Source organism: Lactuca serriola, chromosome 1 (genome assembly GCF_051521515.1).
Source record: "Lactuca serriola cultivar US96UC23 chromosome 1, Lser_US96UC23_V15, whole genome shotgun sequence".
Lineage (NCBI taxonomy): Eukaryota > Viridiplantae > Streptophyta > Magnoliopsida > Asterales > Asteraceae > Lactuca > Lactuca serriola.
Window position 1 is genome coordinate 252,328,927 of NC_136408.1, and position 23,668 is coordinate 252,352,594.

Here is a 23,668-nt window from a genome sequence, read left to right on the forward strand (position 1 = left end):
TTGTCATTGAATTAGATTTTTCTGCATTATGCTCCGATTTAAGAATGCCTTATATGTAATTCATAAAGGATGTCCATATGAATGAATTTCATGAGTTTAGTAGGTTTTGTATCCAAGTGAAACCTTGATATTTGATCAAACCTTTGAAAGAGAATTGGGAATGATCCCGGAGCTAAGTTACTCTAGTCCAACAACTTGACTAGAGTGGGTTTCAGATATACTCTTATGGTAGCATGATGGAAGTATTTGGACAAAGAGTGTCACAGAATTTAGCCGATTGACAAAGTCATTGATGTTTAAGATGTAACAGGCTTGGGAAAATTGACCTTGTAGAGGGTCTTACATCCCATCCGGAGCAGGAGAGTTTTGGCCGCCAAAAGGCCTAACCAAAAGCACCTACAGAACAAGATAGTTTCATAGAGAATGCCACATAAGACATAGATAGGAAAAACGATTCTCTCTCTCTTTTTTTTAACAGGGAAAGAAAGTAAGGCATCTACTACTGGCGACTGTCATCCCTCTGGTGAACCCTCAGTTCAGCTAGTTGCCACTCCATATCAAGCATGTGCCTTTCGTACACCCTCTGGTGTACTCGGAGTTCTATGACTTCGGTTCGTGTTCCAGCCAGTGCTTGCAGCAGGGTTTCAAGGTCTCTCTCAGATTTCTCACGAGTGTGCTCAAGGTGATTGATGCGGATTTTATGCATTCTTGTATTTGCATCGACCTCTACGATATGGTGGAGAGTTGTGCTGCCCTGAATCTCGTTTCGAGCAACTCTACGGACCAGGATTGGAAGAATTCCATCTGCTGAGCTTCCTTCGATTATGTCGTAGAAGCTTCGGTCTCCACTAAACGGCATGGGTTGGCCTTGCTCTTCGCTCCAGGTTTCCAAGCACTCTACCCAAGGAGGCGTCGGGCCTTGAAAAGCCGGATGAGGGCTAGGATTCGGAACAAGAGCCATCGGGGTAGGTTCTCCACTTCCGGTTCAGATTCGGAACCGTCAGCAAAGCCTTCAGCTTGGTGACCATCCACAGGGATTGGGTAATCATTCTCTGGCTCCTCTCCGAGCCATTCAGTATTGTCGTGGTTAGGGTAGTACGGGTCGTCGTGGGGATGAAATCCAGCCAGGACATCTTCGCGAGAAATGGGAATAACTAAGTAGACATACTAATTAGATAATTATAAGATGATCTTTACCAGGTACTTCAATACATTGTTTAGTGCATACTAGTCACATGTATTTGGGACAGGATAGACCTTCGAATAAGCGACCCTAACTCTAAATCCCCAATCCAATGAGAACAGGAAGTAAAGCAAAGATCCATATATTCTAAGTCTATGACGTCCTGGATACATATAATTTTAATGTATCCACTAAGCAATTATTGACCTATTGATAAAAATCTATTTAGTTCTCAGATAAATAATTATAATAACACCAAATACCCCTATGGTATTTCATTGTGGTAGTGTTGGTAAGTTTTTAGACTTGTTGCCATATCACAACCATTGTTGGGCATGTGCTACTCACTCCTCGGACCAACATAGTTGATCAGGTTATGCCACTCCCAAGACTGACCATACATCCCCGAGCTTACCTGTGATATCCAACAATCATTACTTTTGTTTTGTTCTAGAATGATGCTGACCTTAGTATGTATGCATGCATGTATACTTTTAATAAGAAACTATTTATTTCTAAAAGTATAATTGTTTTGAAAACTTAAATCAGAGACTCTAGTCCCAATGCATTTATATTTTGTATATCTTATGTGGTTCGATATACTGAGTTCACTATAAACAATGCTCTGATACCAATCTGTCACACCCCCAAACCAAGGATGGCGGAAACGTCCGGGGGTGGAGGACTTCATGTATAGTATCACAACAACGTGTATAATAGTGCTCAAAGTAAATGCAACCATCATAAATATAATCGAAAAATTTACATCAAAGTATATGTTTACATGTTCCAAAATCAATTACATTATGATGACAAAAGTAAATTGTTGACGGTTTAACGTCCCATCCTCAAAGCGCTGAAGTTTTCCTGTTTCACTAATTTCCTGAGAATACAAGTAGTTTTGAAAAAGTGTCAACAATTAAGTTGGTGAGTTCATAAGAGTTTTGTTTGAAGTAGAAACCATTTTCCTTGTAAAATCGATAGAGTTTGATTTCCAGAAAATCCAATATTTTCTTAGTTAAGTGTAAACAGACTATTCCTATATGACGCGTTAATGAACCCTGGAATGACCCGTAGATTTCCCCTAGAATCGTCCAACGTATATAAGTTATATAAGATTTAAGTTAGATAAAACGTTGAATATAATGGGTCTGCCCTAGGTCCACAACCCAACGAGGAACAGGAGATGAGGCGGGCACCACCAATTCTAAGCCAATCAAGACTAAGTTCTTATATGACTCAAGCATATACGCTCAACGATTATAGTTGAAGTCTAACAATTCAAGATGAAATATAGTTTTAATATCATAACAACTATTTTATGTGAACCTGGTACTTTGGAATGTACCCCATTTGTAGTTAAAAACCCGGTACCTTGTATCTGTACCCCTTTTTGTATAAAACCCGGTACTTTGGAATGTACCCCATTTATATGAAAACCCGGTACTTTGTATCTGTACCCCTTTTTGTATAAAACCCGGTACTTTGTATCTGTACCCCCTTTTTGTATAAAACCCGGTACTTTGTATCTGTACCCCTTTTGTAATTAAAAACCCGGTACTTTGGAATGTACCCCATTTATGTGAAAACCCGGTACTTTGGAATGTACCCTATTCGTGTGAAAACCTTTTGTAATGTAATGATCATAAACTATACCTATTATAGTTTATCAAAATGTTTGAAATGTACATGCAACTTAACTATACTTATTATAGTTTAGTATGTTTATTTGTGGTGTATTTGAACCCTTTCTATGTAAGTCAAATGTATAGTACAATATAGCTATGTTTATCTTGCTTTGTTCTGTACTAATGGTTATGGTGGAGGATTCTTATAAATTCAGTAAGTAATTTTCCTATTATATAAATATATCATTACAAGAAATACATGTAATATATGAAGTCATCAATGATTTAACACTTTGCTCAACATGTTACAAAGTGTTTTGAAAGTTAGAAGCTGTTAACTAACTCTTAACGTTTCTGCACTGTTTTAGAAAAATCATACGAAGTCGAAAACTAGATCCGTAAATTCTGAGAGTTCCTAAATTGTGTCTAGTTTACTCATAATTTTTATCATGATTTTTGGAAGCCTTTAACTTGTATTAAAATGCTCATATTCACAGACTGGTCCGGATTTGTGTTTGAAAAGACAGGCTGTTTTGTAAAAATCACCATAAATTGTAGAAAAAATCGTGTGGAGATGTGCAAGTAGTCATTTTAAAGATAAGAAGTGGAACTACATGCACCTAAAACAGTTTTGAGAACTAAAATGTTTAAGTTGTCCAAAACAGTCCGTGAATGGAGTTGAACTTTTCTGATGAAGAATGTTAGAAAAGTTTAGTTATGTTCTTGGTGTTTTAACTTGTATTCCCCCCCCCCCCCTAAAAACTTGAGAAAACATGAAAATTCAGGGGTATGAACTCACCTTAAGTGATTTCAATAGATGATTGTTGAAGAATGGAAGTGTTTAACTCAAGAACACTTGGAGATGCCTTGAAGATTTTCGAGAATCTAGCATCATAGTTATGGAGTTTGTGTAAGCAATCAATGATTTGAGTAGAATGAAGTGCAATAATCACAAGAAGGATGAATTATACTTACCAAGAGTGGAAGAACACTTGATGATCAGCCTTAGGATCTCGAATTAGAGAGAAAAGTTTGAGGGAAAAGTTGGAGTTGGATCTTTGGTGAAATGAGAGTAATTGAAAGAAAAATGAGGAGAGAGGTTGAGTGACCAGCCCTAAAAACGTGGGGATGGCTTGTGAGACAGTTATAAGTACAAGGAAGTGACAAGGTATGGTGGGGAGGAGTGTGGGTTAGACATGGAGTGGATATGGGGTTGCTTATGTCATAAAAAGAGGTAAAGTCAACACTCTACCTTTGTACTTCACCTACTCTCTTTTGGATAAGGTTTTATCCTTAAAACGTGATTATTCATTACTTAAGGGGTCTTATATGTTAAAATAAAGTTTTGTGTGAAAATCCCGTGTTAAAACAATTAAAAACGGGCCTACAACGCAACATTAGTCGAAAACCGGGAGAAAAGAGGCTTCCCAGCGAGACCTCTCGGTCCTGGCCGAGGTTTGGTCCTCCTGAGGCTGGGTCCGGTCCCTAATGCTGCTAGGCGCAAAGCGAAGGGGGCGAGGAAGCGAGAGGCGAGGGCTCGGTGTTCTCAGAAGCGAAGGATCGGTCTTCAGAAGAGAAAGTGATCAGACCCGAAATGTGCCGAAGGTTCGGGTTCGGGTGTGTAGGCGAGGTTCGGGCCCGAGAGGACCTTTCGGGTTCGGTTCAGCAGCCTTCGGCTCAGAAGGGTTCGGTTCCTAAGAGGACTTTCGGGTCCTAAGAGGGGTTTTGGGTCCTAAGAGGGGTTTCGGCTCCTTAAGTCTGTTTTTCGCGTAGACTTCCGTTTTTGGGCTGTTTTCGCCAAATCCAAGGGTCGGGATGCCCCAAGTGATTATAGAAAGTTGAGAGAGATTTTGAGAGAGATTTGGGAGAGATTTGTCATACTTGGAGAGATTTGGCATACTTAGAGAGATTTAGGAGAGATTCGACATACTTGGAGAGATTTCTCATACAAGGAGATATTTGAGAGAGATTTCACATACTTAGAGAGATTTGGGAGAGATTTGACATTCTTGGAGAGATTTCACATATAAAGAGAGATTCGGGAGAGATTTGACATTCTTGGAGAGATTTCACATACAAAGAGAGATTTGGGAGAGATTTCACATACTTAGAGAGATTCGAGAGAGATTTGACATTCTTGGAGAGATTTCTCATACAAAGAGAGATTTGGGAGAGATTTCACATACTTAGAGAGATTTGGGAGAGATTTCTCAATAAGACGAGATAGAGTGAAAACGATTGAGAGAGGTTTCATTTGTGACATTTTTGAGTGTCCGGCTTTGCAATGCAAGGTCCGTAAACCCTGTTAAGCCTTGTTTAAGGATCTTACACACTCCCGATGAGTATGCAACATTGTTTTGTCGGTTTGGCTCGCCACGTACCACAGTTTTAGGTTAAGGAGATCTAGATGTACGCACTTTTCGATTTATGATCTCTCATTAGAATAGCGAGTTGCTTAGTAATTACATAACGTAAGCCCTAGTACACAAGGGTTAGTTGGGTTGACGGGTTTGACTTGTTGACTTTATTTGACTTTGAATTGACCAAAATTTGACGATTGTCACATATGGACCATATGTATTCCCTTGAGCCCAAAGATCCAAGCTTTATCAAGCTGGTGGCAAGTTTTTATGCATTAAACCCTATATCGAGCTTGTTTTGGCATTTCGAGCCCTAGATACCATGCATGCATGTAAAGCTTGCAGCTTTACGTGGTATTTCAGCCTTGGGAGGCTAGATCTAGATTTTGGGGACATTATTTCTGCTTAGAATCGTCTGAATGAGAATTGGTCTAGAGGGACTCGACGAGTGCATGAGCCAACTCGACGAGTCAACTAAGGTTTTCCCCGATGGATTAGACGCGCTACAACTCAGCGAGTTGATGAGACAACTCGACGAGTTGAGTTGGATTTTCCCAATACTTCAGAGGAAGCGAAGGAACTCGACAAGTCGCATAGATGCACTCGACGAGTTTAGTCAACATGGACTGTTGACTTGAGCGTTGACTTTTAGGGTTTGGTCAACTATGGACCTTGGACACCATGGAGGGGTAAAATGGTCTTTTCACCCTTTTGAGATTTAGTGGAGGAGTTAGATTAGCATCTCGAAGTGGTTATTACAAATTGCTTATTAGAGATAATTATATTATGTAGGCGGAGTCTAGACTGCTCTTGGGGTACTAGATCTACTTGCTTACTTCTGAGGTGAGTCTTCTCACTATACTTGCCTGAGCGGTAATATTGTGTGACCAGAGGGTCTTATTTGAGTTATCGGTTGGAGGGTCCTATGTTCTTATACTGAGTTATCTGATATTATGCATTTTTCTTTGTGATATATGTTATATTATTCTGTGTTTTACTAAGTTAGGATCGGAAGGTCCAAACCGAGTTGTGAGACCGCAGGGTCTTCACTGAGAAACATGACCGGAGCATCCACACCGAGCCCTGAGACCGAAGGGTCCTCATCGAGATGCATGAGACTGGAGGGTCTGTGCCGAGTTATAGCCATGAGAGGCTTATTATTTGTGTATGTGGTATTTTGGGGAACTCATTAAGCTTCGTGCTTACCGTGTTGTGTGTTATGTGTTTCAGGTATTTCTCAGGATCGCAGGAAGGCGCCGACTTGATTGTACACACCTGTTTGAGACTATGATGAGGATTCTAGGATATTATCAGTTGTTTTGTTGAATTATGTTTTTGACATTTGATACATTGGGGTTTTGAGAAAATGTGATACTGATTTTATGTGATTTAAAAATGAAAAAAAAATTGTTTGGAAATTTAGAGTGTTACATATCATAAGGCTTCGGGCTTCGGGAAAGAAAGGTTTAGACCCATTTGGATTTGGGTAATGTAGATTATGTGATCCAAGAGTTCGGTTTGTGCTTTGGAGTCAAAGGTCAAAATGGGAAAAGTAGTGTTTCAGACTTATTTTATGAATTATGGATTTTAGTTCGATGCGTTTGATGTCAAAAGTAATTATATACGGTTGTAGAGCTCCCCAATACCTTTCCATGCATATAAAGATCGTCGAAATCAGAGTTGAAACGAAGAAGTTATGACCGTTTGAAGTTAGGACGATTTTTGGGTCAGCCACGTGCGTTGGGCATACGAGGAGTACGTTGGGTGTACTAGGGCATCCCTAGTATGCTAGGCGTACGCAGTCAGTGCCCAAACCCTATTTTCGTGGTTTGAGGCCTATTTAAGCTCCTTAACTTCCCCGAACCTATTCCATTCTCAACCTCCACCTCTCCCAACACCCTCTCTTGAAACCCTAACCCTAGTTTGAGCCTAGTGAGCAAAAAGAATGTGTTTTTAAGTGCTTTGGAGTGTTCTTGGTGCACCATGGAGAAAAAGGAACTCATTGAAGAAGCGTTGGTTACATTGGAGCTTGTAGATCCAAATCGTGTTCACCTTGATCTTTCTTTTGGTGGTATAAAGTTTGAATCTTGATGATGAAATGTTAGATCTGGCTAGTTTTGGGTGTTATGAACTTTTGGTCACTTTAAGTGCATAAAGTTTAGAACTTGAAAGTTTGTGACCTTGTATGGATAAAATTGGAAACTTTATCCATCTAAACATCATATTGATTCAGATCTAAAGGTTGGAGACTTTGACTTAATGGATTAAGTTGAAAAAGATGCATGTTTGGTCCCTTTGAGACTTAAAGACTAGATCTTGTTTGTTGGGACTATTCTAATGGATAAAGTTGGAAACGTTATCCATTATGGACAAGGGCGAAGCTTTATTAGGAACAGCTCCCTGATTTTTTGGTTAGAAGTAGCCCTTATACTTTAGTTTTATACATATTAGGGCCAAAAATGTAAAATTTTGGTTGTCCCCCCCCCCCCCAAAAAAAAAAAAAAAATCAAATGTTGAAGCTCCGCCCCTGATTATGGAGTCATTAGGAACCATAAAAAATGTGACCTTGGTCCCTAGTTTTCCTCCATGCATGGTCTTAGATGTCTTAATGGGTTAAGAAGTTAGGGTTTTTGGATGTTGAAGACTTAATAGCCATGCAAGACCATAAAGTTGGAAACTTTATTTTTAAGGATATCATTTGAGGGTTAGATCTGGATTTTAGACGAAAGAGCTTAAAGGATTAAGCTCTTAATGGATTTGGAGGATGGTAGCCACGTACGTTGGGCGTACTAAAGGGTATGTTGCATGTACATGGTCAGCCCCTCGACTTCTGGTCAAGGCGTAGTATGCCCCGCATACGTGTTGAGTACGCCCAACATACTCAACTGAATTGACCCGGTCGACTCCGTTGACATTTGACTTTGACCAAGTTTGACCTAAGGGCATTTTGGGTAAGTTGATTTATAGTTTGAGATTTGAGTTCCTGTTAATTGTATAGATGATCGGTAGAGATAACTTTTAGAGCAGTGATCCGTGCAGCTATTCTTTCAGACCGTGAGGTGAATTTTCTCATTATATCCATGGGTCGAAGGCACCAACGCCGACCCATTACTTGTTATGTGGAATGCTAGTTGTCTCTGTGATGTTTGCATGAAAGACCACAATCTAGCCCCTGACAATTGAATGAAATACCAGGATCTGGTCCCTGGCAATTATATAAAAGACCTCTGACAATTGTATGAATGACCAAGATCTGGCCCCTAACACTTGTATGTAAGACAGGGATTTAGCCATTGACATTGCAAGGATAGACCATGGAGGTAACCCATGACACTTGTATGTTTTGGTATGTGGTATTTTTGAGAACTCACTAAGCTTTGTGCTTACGGTTTCATATTTATAGTTTCAGGTACTTTCGGTTCGAAAAGGAAGGGTCCGGCGTGACTGCACATCATCCCTAGAGTTTTCCGCATTGGCAATTAATGATATTACTTTGATGTTTAAACAATATATTCACTTTGATTGGTTTTGAAACAACTCGATTGTATGATTTATTGCTTTAAAAAATTAAAATTTTACCTTGGATTTTTGAAACGTTACACGCGCATCATAATACATAATATAATTTTAAAAGATGAAGCTAAAATATTTTGTATATTTGATGATGTTGATATTCAATCCGGACATTAAGAATTGGAGCATGATCAACAATGTCACCAAGCTAATCATCGGTCAAAATACATAACAATGTAACACATCTAATTTCCGCTCAAGTTTAGTGGATCATATTTTTAAAACTCGAAACAACCAAAACTATATGATTTTATTTCGGTTTTTTTATGTTTATGTTTTTTAATTGAAATAATACATTTTGTATATTTTTGGTTTTAAGTTAATGAAAGTTTTAATTACTATTAATTTTTTTCTTAAAATTTAAATATTATTTGTATTAGGAAAATGAAAAATAAAAGGAAATTATAACATATATTGAAAGAAAAAAGAAGAAAAAATAAATGGAAACGAGCCGACACAAACCAACACAGAAAGGTTGAAATATATGTTTTAAAAACAATTTTTTTTAGTTGAACTAGTAACTAGTTTCATATTCAACCCGGCTTCCATTTTTATATATAAAACCATGAATGTTTCTTACATCTAGAAATGGTGTGTCACTCATATAAAACCATGAATTTTTCTTACATCTAGAAATGGTGTGTCACTCTTCGAGTTGTATACAGTCTAGATAATCTAAGCAATCAAAACGTTCAATTTGCTTTAAAAATAAGTTGTTTTTATCGGGCTATGTTAAATACAACTATTAAAGTTCAATAAACCAATTCAAAAGATTTTTTTTTATCGATTCTATCGCACCGTTTCAACATGACATTTTAAGAAACCATCTAAATCGATTAAATTTAAAAATTAACATAAAACCGATCATTGTTGAATAGCTCTCATCAACAACCTATTCGATCAGGTTTTTAAAATATTAACCAAAAAGGTTAAAGGTAAAACACCCAACTAAGTAGTTTGAATCACAATGCTATATTAAGTTAATTTATATTTTCAGGACTTATCCAAACTTGGTTTTTAAGGATTAATGCCATAAATGGATAACATACTATTTATACTTCACTATCATTATATATATAATGGTAACCATCTATTTATATTTTTCACAAATTATCATTGAAAATCATCATAATAATGGTACTTTGTGAGTATAAACTTCCAGTTAATTACTTAATCAATGATATTTTATGAAAAACAAAATAGTTTATAAGCATTTACCATTTTTTTAAACTTAATAATGTCCATTTTAACAACCAGATCAACATGCAACAAAACAAGCAAATACCATCATGATTTGAATGACAAAAAAAGGTGGAATACTGTGTACTAAAATCTAAAACCTGAGCAATTATAGAAATTTTCCAAAAAAAACAAGCATAAGAATAGACAAATATATTGAATATAAAGTAACTTGATTGTCAAAGGGATCCCATTTTAGCATCCAACAAAAGTAATTCACACCAAACATTTCATATAAATCTAATCAACAACAAAACCCCAACATGGGCATCAAATACCTTACAAAAAACTACACCTTTTTTTCCTGGGTTTTCCAATAGCAACACAAAAACCAATTAAAAATAGAAATAAAAATTAATTTTTTTTTCATTTTTTTTCATATATCTTGATTTTACCAATCTCATATGAACTGAGAATTCAGAAAGCCTATTTTGAAAGAAAAAAAAAACAGGAACCAAATCGTGTAAATGTGTTGTATAAAACAGGTGCTTCGATTAGCTCTAACCAAATTTACGGTGTTCTAAAAACTGATTTACCTCCCACTCACGCAGCTGTAACTTTTTTTTTATAATAAATTCACAATCAATCCTCCAATCTTCATAACTTTTCACATCTCCAGATACCTTTTCCTAGGCAGCAATTCCTGAAAATCATATATCACAACAAAAAAACAAAGTACGACTTAATAAAACAATGTCATGGAAAATATGACTTAATTCTGAAAGTTGGAGAAAACTATATTATACATTGGTGTTTCTTTTTAATTTAATACAAGAAAGAACAACTTAATAAATATAGTCAGTGAAAGCTATATTCGGATGTTTTTTTTCTTTTTTATTGCACAAAGAACAAATTAATAAATAAAGTCGGTGAAAACTAAAGATAAATGTTTCTGTTTTTATTTAATTTGATACATTCCCATGTTAAACCTATATTTATATATAGATTGTATATTAAGCAAACCCATGTTAAACCTTATTTTCTCCTTAAATATAGCGCATCATATATCTATTATCTCTCTCTATTCCAGAAAAATTGCAATGTTTATCATGTCACCCAATATAAGGAAAGTGATTGACCATTAATCTGACATAAATCATAGGTACAAAATTAAAAAAAAAAATATATATATATATATATATATATATATATATATATATATATATATATATATATATATATATATATATATTTTAGACCTAAATCAGTGAAAGAAAGAGAGACGCAAAGAAACTGTTGTTTTTCCTTGAAATATTCGCAAGATTATTCTTTATATGATTAAATGCAAGACTATTTCTTTCATTTACCTATTTTTTTTCAAAATACCACTTACGCCATGTATAAGCCAAAAAAATTCAACCTTGAAACTACACATCACAAAATAATAATAATAATAATAATAACAAAAAGAAATAAGAGAAAAAGTTACCTCTATTTGATCTATTTGTCACACTATAACCAACATAGCCAACTGAGTTTTTTGGTATATCATCCGAAGCTCCACCTCCAAGACTATATCCAAACAAACCAGGTACTTCCAGCTCCGGCGAAGACGACCGCCAGGTGGAGTCGGCATAAAACGAACCACCACCACCACCACCACCGCCACCATACAAATTATTACCACCACCAACAATTTCACCATCATCAATCACACCATATGAATAGCCATTACCATTGTTCCTCCTATACCCAAGACTACTCTCTTCATTTCCATACCCAAGATTACCACCAATAAAACCACCATTACCACCACCGCCACCACCACCACCACCGGAGTTACCCCAAATCGCTCCAATCCCGCCAGACGCATTTCCCGGAGCCAAAAAGTTGCTTAGATTTGGAGAAGAATTTGTAGCGAAAGATTGGCTTCCATTTCCCCACATGCTATGGTTGGAGTTCAAGAGAGAACCATTTCCACCACCACTGCCACCACCACCTCCACCGCCACTATTGCCGCCATACCCAATCGGATCACCATACCTATTCGAACCCACACCATACATTGGACTAATTGCACGTGGGTATCCAAGATTAGACCCAAAGTTTCCATTTCCATTTCCATTTCCATAGTTGATACCCAAAATGGAATCGGAATTGAGGCCTAAATTATTATAGGTAGAGGGACTAAAAGGCGGAAACCCATTCCTCCCAACAGTCACAGGACTAAACCTACCATCCATTCTTCCACCATAACTTGGACTATTATACCCCTGACCTTGAGTATACCCGTTAAGAAAACTACTAGCCCTACTTAAACCATAGTTAAATCCACCACTTATCTGACTCTGACCACGGTTAGGTCCAGGAGAAGATTCTTTTGGAACAGCTCGTTTCACTTCCACCATTTTCCCATTCAGTTCATGGAATGTTTTAAGCAATGCCTTATCAACAGATTCCTCTGAATCATATGTGATGAATCCAAAACCTCTTGGCCTTTGGGTATTATGGTCATACATCACAACCACATCAGTGATTATTCCAAATTGGTCAAAATAGGTCTTGAAATCACTTTCAGTTACTGATGATGCTAACCCTCCTACGAATATCTTTTTTGTTCGTGTGGGACCCGGTGAACCTTGAATGCTCCCATTGCTTCTGTTCAGGATTTGTTGATCGTCTCTTGGAACTGCCTTTTTTGCTTCTACCTAAACATTGAAATTGAATAAACGGGATCAGAATTACATAACAATGGATGTGAATTTGTTTATGTTAATTAAACTAAAAACATTGTGAATTGCTTTGTGTTTGGACTTCATTTGCTATGATTGGGTCAAATTTGAAATTACAAGGTTGTGTAAGAAGAAGAGATGAAAGTATAAATGAATGTACATTGTACATTGCTGTTTCTTGCGTTTAAGAGTAAATAGAACAAGGGTAAAATGGAAGTAGAAGAGTAATTTTACTCTGCTGTTTCTCTACTAAACTGATTATAATGAATTTCAAATCGCACATAGAAAATTTATGAAAGAAACATTTGGTAATTAAGAAAAACACATTATGATTGACGACATGAGCAATGCAATAGTTTTAGTAGATTTACAATCTGTTCAGTTATGAGAAGAATCGATGAAAGGTGAGATTATAATTTATAACAATAAATCACGATTAAAAAGAAAAAACAGAGAAAACTTACAGTTCTACCATCAATGGTGTGTTTTTCTTTGACGACTCTTTCAGCAACAGCAGGGTCAGAGAAAACAACAAAACCAAACCCACGGGCACGACCTGTGGTTCGATCCTTCATAATTACGGCTTCAATTACTTCACCAAAAGTTTCGAAATACTCTTTCAATCGTTCTTCATTTGTGTCCCATGAAATTCCACCGATGAACAGCTTCCCATGCTCCATTTCCATTCTGCAAAATCAAATCGATGATTCATTTTCAAGTAGAGAATTTCATCAAGTAAATTAGATGGACTTCAAAAGGATCCTAACACACAGATCTCATCAAAACCATATATAACACAGCACCTAGATGCATATGTATGTCAGATTCTTCGAGTTCATTAATCAAAAGCCTTATCTTCATACCCATCAGGATGTAGATTAACTAAAAACAACACATAAAAACGTTGAAATTTTAAGAAATCTACCAGAAAGTTTGCGGATTCTTTGTAACTGAGAAATGGGTATTCTTGGAATCAATCAAAAAGCATCGGATCTCCCACAGATCGATACTTGATCAACACACAAAAGCACAAGTCCTACAAGACGAGAATAAAGTTTGTGATTTTAGGATCGAAAACTGTAAAATTGATGAAAAATATCAACAACCCATGATTGTTATAGTCGTGGTGATTTTACCAAGTAACAAAAGCGATCGAAAATCTAAGATCTGATTAGAGGCATAAGAAACAAGATGAGAGGGCGAGCGACGCCCCCTTTCGGCAATTCAGTGTTGATGATTATAGTTATATAAAACGAGTCTTTTTCGTGTTAGATGATGAAGATTGAAGGGAGAGAAAGAGAGGCGATGGAAGAGAAGAAGATTTATGTGTAATGGTTGACAGCAGAAGAAGATCTCTCTTGTTATAGATTGCAGAGAGAAGGAGAGGGAGGGGGAGATGGAGAGGGAGATGGAGATGGAGAGGGCTCTTTAGCTGCCCCCTTCTCGTGTAAGAAATTGTACAAACCGGTGAGTGCAAAGTTTTAAATTACTCCTCCATTTCACACAATTTTCAATAATTTATTTCCACTATTCAATGTTGTGAAAAATTAGAATGTTTTTATTTTTGGCTAAAATAAAAACAATATCAAGTACTTGATTATAATTAGATTATTATATTCTAAAATTTGTAATCAAGATAATTTAACTATTTTAGAATTTTGGATTGAAAACTTGTAAAATATTTATGATTTTCTAAAATCATATACATTTTTAATTGTGGTTTTTAACATATATGCGGTATTACGGTTGTAAAATGGTTTAAAAAAATATTTATATTATGTTATCTAATACCAAAATGTAATGTAATAATTGTATAATTCTTTTTAATAGTCGGCAAACCATATTTTTTGTGTAACGAGAAAATAAATTATCAAAAATTTCTTATTTAAATAAATAAGTAATGGAAAAATAACTTATAAAAAAATCTTATATGAATCGATATGTGTTAATTTTATTTCATCCAAATACTTAAAATAACTTATTACCGTTTCAAATCACATCAAGTCAATAAACAATCTCAATTATACATAAAATGATATTGAAATTATTTTTTTAAGTAATTATTTGGGTATAATATTTGTTTGTAGACATTATTGAAAAAATAAATATTACATTCAAATAATATCTTTAATAATATCATACAATTATCATTATATCAAATTTTAATATGAAATTTCATATGAATTTATATGACCGAATTCCATTAAAATCAGGTTATGTAAACTTGTTTTCTATTTTGATGTTTTTGTTTATACAATGTGGGTTTTTTTTTAATGTTTATATTTAACTAAATATTTTTCTTAAAATGATAAGAATTAGATAGTTAAATACTTAAAGGGGTAAAAGGATAATTCCTAAGAAAGTTTGGTAGAGGTTTGCTAATAAATAGAGGGTAGGATTTTATTGTTAGTCAGCAAGAAATATCTTAGATCGGTGTTAGTCTCTAGAGTGAGATTGACTCATTGGGTAGGCCTTTGAGAGAGGGATTCATCCCTGGGGAATCATCCTATCAGGAGATTGTGTTCTCTATCTTGTTTCATTCAATCATCAATTGATCCGACCTGCCGGATTCAAACCAGCGACCTAAGGATTAGATAGTTAAATACTTAAAGGGGTAAAAGGGTAATTCCTAAGAAAGTTTAGTAGAGGTTTGCTAATAAAATCCTACCCTCTATTTATTAGCAAACCTCTACCAAACTTTCTTAAGAATTACCCTTTTACCCCTTTAAATATTTAATTATCTAATTCCTATCATATAATGTCGGCATATTCTACTAATTATGATTTATTTTAATTGATTAAATCGTGTACTTCTGCTTTGGTAATTACTTATTGAAACCGGTCATACATACATGTAAATAATCAAGTACACCGATATTGTTATATTGTTTTAAGCGAGAGTTTTTTCTAAGGTGTGTGTAAAACAGTTTGGTCTGATTTTTAGCTAAAATTAAATTATAATCATTATAAATGGTTAATGCATTTTGATAGTCATTGAGTATTGATTAATAATGATTTTGATTAACAGTTTTTGTTGGTTAAAGGTTAATAGCGGTTAATCATATTATCATAATAGTTAAAAATAGGATAAAAATAAAAAATCATTTGCTATGACATGTGGAAAACATAAAATACATTGTTGTAAAAAGATGAAGGATTTAATGTTTTTAACCTTATTAATATGCTAGAAGAGTAGGTATCTTATTCAATTCAAATAATTACCTTTTAAATTTTCAACTCCAAATATAATTACATATCATATATTTAATGTTCTATTATATTATACAATTATTAATAGTATTGATTCGGTTTGGTTTTTAGTGGTTTGGTTTTGGATGAAACAATAACCAAATCATGTATTTGGTTAATCAAAAACAAAAAGCGTCCCACCTTTTTTAGTAATGATTCAGTTATTTCGGTTAGTTTGGTTTTTCGGTTAATATGTTCACCTTTAGTTTTTTCATGGTTTTTAAAAAATTGTGTTGTATTGTAATTTTGGCATTTTCCAAACATAAGATTGTTTTATATAGGTCTTTAGCCTCAACGACATTGAGGCTCATGGAACACCCCCCCCCCCCCCCCCCACCTCGGTACAATTATTAATACTATTGGCAGGGGCGGCTCAACCAGTCTAGGAGCTCTAAGCGAACCAAAAATTTAGGGTTCTTTGTCATTACTATACCTAATGTTATAAATTAAACCCTCATCCTTTCCAAAACCCAACTTGACACAACGAATATTAAAAAAAATTAAGCCATATTAACCCTAATAGATAGTCTAATCGGAAAAAAGAATCATTCAAGAATATTCTATAACCTACATAAAAGTTTAAAAAACTGATTTTCTCATTTTGTACACAAAATAAAAAAAAACAGATTTCTACATGACTACATCAAACAAAAATTCATCAAAATAACAAAATTTATCGATTATCATAGATAATAGATTATCAAATTTTCACAAATTCGCAATCATAGATAATCCGCAATGAAGAATGGACTAAGTTGTGGTGAAATAGAGAATCAGAGGAAGAACCAAAGAAGAACAATAGAACATACATTTTCAACCTTTCAAGTTTCAGGATTCAGGAAAACAATCACCAAATCAGTTGAATTAATCTTGACACTTGACATCCTTTTCAAAAAAAAAATCAATCAACTTATAAAAAATCTCCGGAAAGAAGATTAGAAGAAGAATTAAAAATCAGAGAAGTAATGGTTTTGTGGGATTTTGGGTAGAATCAAGAATGAAATCACTAATAAGTTAATTAGAATCAGAGGACAAAGAAAGAAGAAGAAGTGAAGAACAATTGTCGAGTCGCCATTTATGCCGAATGGTGAATGAAGAATCTGAATAAACAATCTCCTAATTTAAATCTGGGTTAAGGGGCCCCTTACTAAGCAAGGGCTTATTTCTTTGTACAGTAAGGACGGCCCTGACTATTGGTTTATTTTGGTTTTTAGTGGTTTGGTTTTGGATGAAACCATAACCAAACCATGTGTATTTGGTTAATCAAAAATAAAAACCGCACCTCCTTTTTTAGTAATGATTCAGTTATTTCAGTTAATTTGGTTTTGGTTTGGTCTTTTCGGTTAATATGTTCATCTTTAGTTTTTTCATGGTTTTTAAAAAATTGTGTTGTATTGTAATATTGGCATTTTCCAAACATAAGGTTGTTTTATATGGGTCTTTAGCCCCAACGACGTTGAGGCTCATGAAACACCCCCCTCCCCCTCGGTTGTATTGTTTCTCGTGGCCTTCTCAACACAGCTCACAGGAGTAAAAGGTGAAACGGTCATATGACCTTTGGTGCCAATGTCATATTTTAAAAAATAAATTACATATAAATACATGTCATCTTACTCAATTTTATTTACACTATTCTTTTCATTCTCTTTATTCTATTCAATTTGTAAACCTCTTCAATCAAAAAATGGTGCAACACCCGAACAAAATGTTTATGGGTAACAATCAAATTTGCAACAAAATCTTTCTGTTATGAATTGTTTTTTTTAAACACTATAAAAGTCAGAACATGATACACACAAAACTAAGATAACTCAGTTCAAACGACACTCGGCTTATAACCACTACTAAGGAATTACCACCATTCCATCTTAAAAAAAACTCACGGTAGAAAGGTGCCTCCCCATAGACCAATAAGGCGCGCCCTCAACAACACGTCAACAAACCCTCCACTGTACGACACTACTGTCTTTCAGGCCGCTGTAAGCCGCCATAACTCAAATCCACACAAGTGGTACCAGTGGGTTGAATAATGTGAAACAACCCAAAATACGACCCAAAAATTTTTGTTTTAATATTACTAAAAATCACATCATCGGATATCATAAATAATAAAAATCATAGAATGAGTAACTCCAATGTCATAATAAATGTGTCTAAACAAAAACTGTATCAATCATAACATTATCCGAATAAAACTCACAAGATAAAACTGAGGCTGTAGTGTGTGTGATGCCATCATCCCGAGCTCTTCCCCTTGCTAGTGGAAGTACCTGAAACTAGAAACTGAAAACTATAAGCACAAAGCTTAGTGAGCTCCCCCAAACTACCTCATACCATGCTATGACATATAAGCAAATACTGGGCCCCGCCCACTGCATCGGGCCCCGTCCGTTATCGGACCGAAGTCCGGAACTAGCTTGGGCCCCGCCCGACATTGGACCAAAGTCTGGAACTAGCTTGGGCCCCGCCTGGCATCGGACCGAAGTCCGGAACTAATTAACATGGAATAAACATATATCTTAAAAACATATACTATATCGGGTCCCCCGCCCGACATCAGACCGAAGTATGGAACATATAGCACATAACATAATTGAACATAACATGCATGAATCACGAAGACATCAAGCATACGTATCTACTTCTTGGGACCCTTCCGGTATCGGACCGAAGTCCAAAACTACTATCTAAACGGGTCGGTATTGTGGCCGTAGACCCGTTACTACTGGAAGGAAACTCACCTCGTAACTCTGGCTGCTGAGATGCTAAATCTAAAACTTGCTGACTGCTGCTCTGGAACTCCCCGGCTACAATCCTATAAACACTAAATAATATTACCGATAACTGAACTGAGGGTAAAATGACTATTTTACCCCTAGTCAAAGTCAACTCTTTGGTTGACCGGACTCGCCGAGTCATGTCGCAGACTCGCCGAGTCCCTCCTCTACTAACTCGGACTTTAACTCACTGAGTCCCTTTCCCACTCACTGATTCACCCTGAACTCACAACTTGAAGAAAAACAGGGACTCACGACTTGACTCGCGACTCGACTCGTCGAGTCTGAAGAACACTCGTCGAGTCCTATCGTGTAGAATCCATACAATCGAATTCTAATCCATTACAGGGCATCTAACTCGTAGATCTGAGTCCCTGGGACCATCTGAACACATACAATTACTAACTTTACATGTAACTACGAAGGAATGAAGCTCTTTCACTCAAACACTAGTTTTCTCTGGAAAACTCATTCGACTTGCCAAGTTGTAGAACAACTCGTCGAGTCTAAAGCAATCTTCATCGGACTCGCCGAGTTGCTCATCCAACTCGTCGAGTCCACGACTATCTTCATATGACTCACCGATTCCATTCAGTCCTGTTTCCATACAGACCTGGTTTGAGCCATGCAATGGCTCCAAATCACAGATCCAAGCTTCTAGGGCATGTTTATCACGTAAAGTTGCAAACTTTACGTGCATGCATGGCTTTAAAGGCTTCCAATGACAAAACTAAGCTCTTAATGGGGTTCTAAGCTCAAGAGGGACCTCAATCACAACCAATACTGAAACTTTACACTTCATTACCTGAATGAAAAATAGATGCAAGCTAGCTCCTAGATCTTCCTTCTCTTCTATGGACCTTCTTTCCCTTCCAAAGCTTCCAAGCTATCATAAACACACTCAAACTCAACAATGGGGGCTAGGGTTTACAGAGGAATGGTTCTGAGAGTGATAGAGGCAAGGTTGGGGTGTATAAGTGTGTTTAAATAGGGTGCAAACCCTTAAAATTAGGGCTTCATCCAGACAGGCGGACTCACCGAGTCCAACATATGGACTCGTCGAGTAGCCAGCTTAACCCGCGTGATCATCCTGTCTCTACTCGATGAGTCGGGCTACAGACTCGTCGAGTACTCCTCAAGAAATGAAAAACTTATTTAAATCACATACCAGAAATGGACCGTTGCAAATCTCCCCCACTTATCTTAGACTTCGTCCTCGAAGTATGCTACTGCGGCTGCTGTGTCTGAAAATAACTCTGGATAATGCTCCCTCATCTCCCTCTCGAACTCCCACGTCCACTCTGAACCCTTTCGGTGCTGCCACTACACCTTCACCAACTGAACCACCTTGTTCCTCAAGGTCTTCGCCTTTTGATCTAAGATCACAACTGGTCTCTCGATGTAATTCAGGTTGCTATCAACCTGAATATCCTCCAAGGGTACAACTGCTGCCTCGTTCACCAAGAACTTTCTCAACTGAGAAACATGGAAAGTGTTGTGGATCTGGCTAAGCTCTACCGGAAGACCCAACCAATAAGCCACGCGACCCACCCAGGCCAAAACCCTAAAAGGACCAATGAACCTGGGGCCCAGCTTGCCCCTCTTCCGAAACCTGATAATGCCATCACAGGGTGATACCTTCAGGAGGACCATATCGCCCACCTGAAACTCCAGGTCCGAACGCCTCATGTCGGCGTAACTCTTCTGCCTACTTTGCACAGTCTGCAGCCTGCTACGAACCTGCTGAATCAACTCTGTGGTCTTGAGCACCACCTCGGTGCTCCCGATGACTCGCTGACCAACCTCGCCCCAACAAATCGGGGTCCTACACTTCCTTCCATAGAGCATCTCGAAAGGAGGACAGTCAATGCTAGAGTGATAATTGTTGTTATACGAAAATTCCGCTAGTGGAAGATACGTATCCCAACTGCCACCGAAGTCTAGAACACATCCCCGGAGCATGTCCTCGAGAGTCTGAATCGCCCTCTTGCTCTGCCCGTCCGTCTGAGGGTGGAAAGTGGTGCTAAAATGAAGATGAGTCCCCATCTCGTCATGAAACCGCTTCCAAAATCTGGAAGTAAAACGGACGTCTTGGTCTGACACTACGGAAACAGGCACTCTGTGCCATACCGCTACCTCGCGCACATAGATGTCGGCTAGCTTCTCAGCCGATATGCTCTCCTGGATAGGTATAAAGTGTGCGCTCTTGGTCAGCCGATCCACTATGACCCAAATCGAATCCACTCCCCATGCGGTCCTGGGAAGCTTAGTGATAAAATCCATGGTAATGTCCTCCCATTTCCATACGGGAATGTTTAATGGCTGCATCTTTCCGTGGGGTCTCTGGTGCTCTGCCTTGACCTTCCTGTAGGTCAGGCATCTCTCCACATACCAGACGACATTCTGCTTCATGTAGGGCCACCAATAATCGGGTCGAAGATCTCTGTACATCTTCGTCGCCCCTAGTTGGCTGGAAAATAGAGACTTATAGGCCTCTTCCATTAACACCTGCCGTACTCCGCCCCAGTACGGTACCCAAACTCTCCCATGAAGGGTCAACAATCCCTGGCTGTCATAATCAAAAGAAGCTACTCGGCCCACAATCCTCTCACACTTCTGCCTCTCCTCCTTGAGGCCCTCGACTTGTGCCTCCCTGATCTGCTCCAACAATGGAGTAATCACTGTCATCCTCAAGCATATATCCCTGATCGAGGCCACTTCCGTCTTACGTCTCAGGGCATCGGCTACTACGTTGGCCTTCCCCGGGTGATAAAGGATCTCACAATCGTAATCCTTCACCACATCTAACCACCGACACTGCCTCATGTTAAGATTCGGCTGGTCCATGAGGTTTCTCAGACTCTTGTGATCTATGTAGATGGTACAACGGACCCCATAAAGGTAGTGTCTCCAAATATTGAGGGCGAACACCATTGCCCCCAACTCCAAATCGTGCGTCGGATAGTTAGCCTCATGAGGCTTCAACTGTCTAGAGGTGTAAGCTATCACATGCCCCCGCTGCATCAACACTGCTCCCATAACTTTGATCGAGGCATCACAATAAACTACAAAAGCATCCACTCCCTCTGGCAGGGTCAGAATCGGTGCCTCACACAATCGCTGTCCGAGGGTCTCAAATGCCGCCTGCTGCTCAGGCCCCCAACGAAACACCACCGACTTCTTGGTTAGTCGGGTAAGTGGAACTGCTATCTTGGAGAAATCCTGGATGAATCTCCTATAGTACCCTGCCAATCCTATGAAGCTCCGAATCTATGATGGAGAGCTCGGGACCTCCCACTGCATCACGGCCTCGATCTTGACTTGATCCACTAGAATACCCTTCTGGTTGACGAGGTGACCAAGGAACTGCACCTCACACAACCAGAACCCGCACTTGGAGAACTTCGCAAAAAGTCTTTCCCTTCTCAGCGTCTCCAACACTTCTCTCAAGTGTTCCTCGTGCTGCTCCCGAGTCTTGGAGTAAACTAGGATGTCATCAATGAATACTATCACAGACCGATCCAGCATTGGCCTGTATACGCGGTTCATGAGGTCCATGAACGCGGCTGGGGCGTTGGTGAGCCCAAATGGCATCACCACAAACTAATAATGACCATAGCGGGTCCTAAAAGCTGTCTTCTGAACATCCTCTCCCCTGACCCGCATCTGATGATAACCGGAGCACAGATCAATCTTGGAAAACCAAGAGGCTCCCTGAAGCTAATCGAACAAGTCATCTATCCTCGGGAGTGGATAACGGTTCTTCATCGTTACCTTGTTCAACTCCCGGTAATCTATGCACATACGGTGCGACCCATCCTTCTTCTTCACGAACAGGATCGGGGCTCCCCATGGTGAAGTACCCGGTCTGATGAAACCCTTGTCTAGCAGCTCCTGCAGCTGCGTAGACAACTCCTACATCTCTGGAGGAGCCAACCGATATGGTGCCTAGGCTATCGGAGCCGCACCAGGAACTAGGTCAATCCTGAACTCAACCTGTCTCTCCGGAGGTATCCCAGGCAGATCCTCCAGGAATACGTCCGGGTAGTCTCGCACTACCGGTACATCGTCGACTGTCGCATTGCCCTTCTCCCGAGCATCCAAGACATAGGCAACGAACCCTGTGCAACCCTGCTGGAAGTAGCACCTCGCTCTCGCTGCTGAACAAAGAATTGGTATGCGTTGTGGCCTCTCGCCCTGAATCACTAACTCTCCCCCGCTGGGAGTGTGGACCTTCACTAGCTGCAACTCACAATCAATCACCGCCCCATTGGGGATTAGCCAATCCATGCCTACTATGACCTTGTTCTCTCTCAAAGGAATAGGGACCAGGTCTACTGAAAACTGCTCATCGAATAGCTGCAGCGAGCATGCCTTATGCACTCTCGCGACCCTGACGGTCCTATCATTGGCTATCTCCACCTCGAGTGGACAATCTAGCTCTCTTAGAGCTCTGCTAAACCTCTTGCTAAGCGCAAGAGAGACAAACGATCGGGTAGCCCCTGAATCAAATAACATTGTAGCTGAAATGTCATTCACTAAGAATGACCCTATATGCAAACATATATCATTAGAAACAATCAATAATAAATGAAGAGATAAAAGGAAAATACATACCCATCACCACATCTGAAGTCGCTCGCGCCTCCTCTGCTGTCATCTGGAAAGCTCTACTCTTTGCCACCGGCGCCTCGGCCCGGCCCTAACGACCGTCCGTAATCCTCAATGTAGAAGGGGCAGGTGCCGACACCTTCCCTGCTGTAGCTAAACTCAGGCATTGGGACTTTTTATGTCCCCTCTGATTGCAATGGAAGCAAATCAGATCTGATGCTGCGGTGGTGGTGGTAGAAGTTGTACAATCTCTGCTCATATGCCCAGTAGGGCAGCACTTAAAGCAGCCAGGACTCCCCGCTTTGCACACCCCATCGTGCACTCTCCCACACTTGCCACACCGACTGTGGCTCTGCTGTCCCTTGGACCTATGATC

At 38.5% G+C, this 23,668-nt stretch overlaps 1 protein-coding gene across 1 annotated transcript; it reads right to left on the bottom strand.

The window, feature by feature from the left end:
- Positions 1–10,117: 10,117 nt before the first annotated feature.
- LOC145050592 (heterogeneous nuclear ribonucleoprotein 1-like) lies at positions 10,118–14,123 on the bottom strand. Its single transcript, XM_078998818.1, has 5 exons — positions 13,792–14,123; positions 13,581–13,691; positions 13,120–13,342; positions 11,413–12,631; positions 10,118–10,626 (listed from the first exon to the last, which is right to left on the bottom strand). The coding sequence occupies exons 3-5, from the start codon at positions 13,339–13,341 to the stop codon at positions 10,613–10,615; spliced, it is 1,455 nt and encodes a 484-aa protein (XP_078854944.1). The 5' UTR covers position 13,342; positions 13,581–13,691; positions 13,792–14,123; the 3' UTR covers positions 10,118–10,612.
- Positions 14,124–23,668: the final 9,545 nt, after the last annotated feature.